At 36.5% G+C, this 3,403-nt stretch overlaps 1 protein-coding gene across 1 annotated transcript in view; it reads left to right on the top strand.

The window, feature by feature from the left end:
- Positions 1-3,403, top strand: part of LOC109382734 (adenylate kinase 7) — an 83,825-nt gene that overhangs the window by 15,188 nt on the left and 65,234 nt on the right. The window contains exons 3-4 of the mRNA XM_019642456.1: positions 67-325; positions 3,392-3,398. Of these exons, the coding sequence (XP_019498001.1) occupies positions 67-325; positions 3,392-3,398 (266 nt within the window). The remainder of the gene's footprint in view (positions 1-66; positions 326-3,391; positions 3,399-3,403) is intronic.

Raw genomic sequence — 3,403 nt, forward strand, 5'->3', positions numbered from 1 at the left:
TTTTAATGAAACAATAACCTCGGGAATGTCTTTCTGTAAGCAAGTTTTCTGTCTACTTTTTTGCAGGATGGAAACAGACTGTAATCCCATGGAGCTAAGCAGCATGTCAGGATTTGAAGAAGATGCCGAGCTCAATGGTTTTGAAGGAACTGATACGAAAGACATGAAGCTAGAAGCTGAAGCTGTTGTAAATGATGTTCTCTTTGCTGTTAACAACATGTTTGTCTCAAAAAACCTGCGCTGTGCAGATGACGTGGCCTACATCAACGTGGAAACCAGAGAAAGGAACAGATACTGCCTAGAGCTCACTGAAGCAGGCCTTAGGGTGAGTCCCTTTTCTTTTTTGAAATTAGTGTATTTATTATCATCACCACTTCTTCAGAGAGAGGCCAGGGAGTGGGAAAGAGAACTCAACACTGAGTGTTAAATGAGAACTCAACACTCAGTAGCTTCCAAGATATTTTTAAGGAAAACGTTTTTTTTCTAGGAATTTTTAATAATCCTAAAAGTCTTTTGGTCAGCATGGGAAAATGGAATTTTTTTTAAAAAAAGAGAAAAACATTTGATTTGCAGTGTTACTTTGTTCTAATCACTACCCCCAAAATTAATTTATTTTTTATCTATAGCCAATTATGTCCACAAAAATTATGCATTGCCTGCATTGAATGGGTTTTGCAGTCATTATATTGAGAGGATCTTTTTCCACCTCTTGTAATAAATATCTCTTCTATAAAACAACATACTTGACTCCACTGTTCTCTAGCAGTTAGAATTAAGTCACAGCAGACAGTTGCGCCTCCAAATTTCCAAGAGTATCCTATTGGCTTTTTATACGTGTGAGCTTTTCTAGGCATAGTGACCTCCTTCCATCCTTTAAACCAGAATCCTGAGTGTAGAATAGTAGACAGCATCACCTGAGACCAACTTTTCATTAAAAAAAAAAAAAAACTTACTATTATAAAATTTTTTGCCTGCTAAACAAAGGAATAGTCATTAGAAACTCCAAATTTCAGGGGTTTTTTTGTTTGTTTGTTTTAGCTGAGCCATCCTGCCACCTGTTGGCAGCTCAGTGGCAGCTCAGCTCCAGCTAGGAATCGAACTGCTGTTACTCAGAGCTTGCACCCTTGAGCGAGCTCTTTCTTATCCAACTGAGCCACTTGGCCAGCCCCCTCCAAATTTCAGTTTTAACTTTAGTAATTAATTAATATTTAATCTTGGTCAAAGATCTCTGACTTTTCTGTTTTGATATATGTTAAGAGTAGTCCCCCAAAAGTTTCACAGTATCATAAGGTAGAGGGCAAGGCCTAAGTAAGTACGAATATTGTGTAATAAATATTATGTTCAACGACTACATGAACAATTCTATTTTACTACATCCAGTTTCCTTAAGATGTGTATGAATCACGTGTTCTGTATATTCCTTGTAGGGGATCACTTAACACAGAAGCAAATACAAGGCCGCATCTTCGCTGCTCTCAGTTCCCTCACAGTTGCCATGGAAATAGCTGCTTTAGCTTTGAGAGTAATATCTGACTTGACTAATTTTTGTACACGCCTTCCTAAACTCCTGAATCTGTACTTCAACTTATAGTCTTTAGAAGTGCATCTTAAATAGGCAAAGTAAAAGTAGAGATAAATGACCCCAGGTAAATTAATTCTATCCTACCTCGATTAATTCGAAGGTGGCTATGGTGAGATAGGAAGGGTTCTGATCAGAGTCAGAACCTTACATGTGAATCTGAATGATCTTGGGTGAGTCTGTCAACCTCTCTGAGACCCTGATTCTTTATCTATAACTTGGAGATTAAAAAAATAAAGGATTGAGGGTGATTATATGAATAAAGTGAGCAAAAAGATCTAGGTCAGTTATAAAAGCTGGCATGTAAGTACTTAAAGGTTTGTTTGTGTTTTCAGTCTTGATATTCAGTTAAGATTCACTGAGCTACTATCCTGTGTCGGGAAGTGGAAATGAAACCATGAATAAGACATGACCCCTGTCCCCTAGGAAGGCGGCAGTCTCGCAGGAATACGAGCTGTGATACAGCAGTCCTGCTTGTCCAGTTCCGCCTTCCATGGTTCTAGTTACCTGCTGCCAGCCATGGCCTGAAAATATTACGTGGGAAATTCCAGAAATAAACCATGTATATGTTTTCAATTGCATGGCTTTCTGAGTAGTGAGGTGAGATCTTACCCTGTCTTGTTCCGTACTGCCCAGGACATAAGTCATCCCTTTGTATCCATGCTACACACTAACCCATTAGTCAATACCATCTTGGTTATCAGAGTGAGAACACATTCCCATAATTTATTATAGTGTATGGTTATAATTGTTCTACTTTATTATTAGTTATAGTTAACCTCTTACTAATTTATAAATTGAACTTTCTCAGAGGTATGCATGTATAGGAAAAAACAGTATAGAGGGTTCAGTACTATCTGTGGTTTCAAGCATTCACTGGGGGTCTTGGAACATGTGCCCTGCAGATAAGGGGGGACAGCTGTACACTGTAGAAAGGGCCACGGATGCAGCATGGTTCTGAAGAGGTGTGACTCATCTTCCTTCGGTATCTGCCTCTGCTTTCATTAAAGCAGTAACAACAGCGACACTTCCATTTCTAATGTAAACTTGCATCTTCTGTGGCTTGAATAGATGTCATAAAAATTTAGTGTTTATATACGGAATTGACAAGCTTTAGTCAACAAAAACTAAATTAATTTTGCCCTATACTATGCTGGCGAACAATTATATTCGAGTTTCTTATAATCTTGGCAGAGAGAAAAGGTTTAGCTGCATTTAAAAAACAAAAAAACACACAAAATAACGTTCCCTTTTATCTCACTAAGTTGAGCATTCATTTCCCTATTAGATAAGGGTTGTATTACTTACGTGAAAGTGGCCTTTCAGATAACTAATTATAAAGCAGGATTAAAGCTATAAACAATTTCTATAATTCTTTTAAAAACAGTCCAAATCAAATAAATAGTGATAAACATATGGACTAATAATATATTATCCGTTAAAATGCCTTTATATAGTAGACCCTTGTGTATGTGGAATTAAATTGAAACATGTTTTAGACTATGAAAATGAAACACTGTTTTTGTGTAGCTTTTTAAATTCTTTCTCTATTTTACATTCCTTTTAGGATCAGGAGAGGTGAATCAAACCATTTAAATTTTGAGAAAAAAATTATAAAAAGCATTTTGCAGGTGTTTTTCCTATATGTTATAAATTGCTTCAGTATTAAAGGTTGTAGTAAAAATATGCATATTCTAACTGTTGATTGAAAAACAATGCCATTAAAGAATGACCTATGTAAACAGTTGGTTTCTGCTTGCTATACCAGGATGAAATCTAATTCTTGAATTCACTGTGGAATTTCTCTTGCAGGTGGTAGGTTAT

This window comes from Hipposideros armiger, unplaced genomic scaffold, assembly GCF_001890085.2.
Source record: "Hipposideros armiger isolate ML-2016 unplaced genomic scaffold, ASM189008v1 scaffold_69, whole genome shotgun sequence".
NCBI classification, from domain to species: domain Eukaryota; kingdom Metazoa; phylum Chordata; class Mammalia; order Chiroptera; family Hipposideridae; genus Hipposideros; species Hipposideros armiger.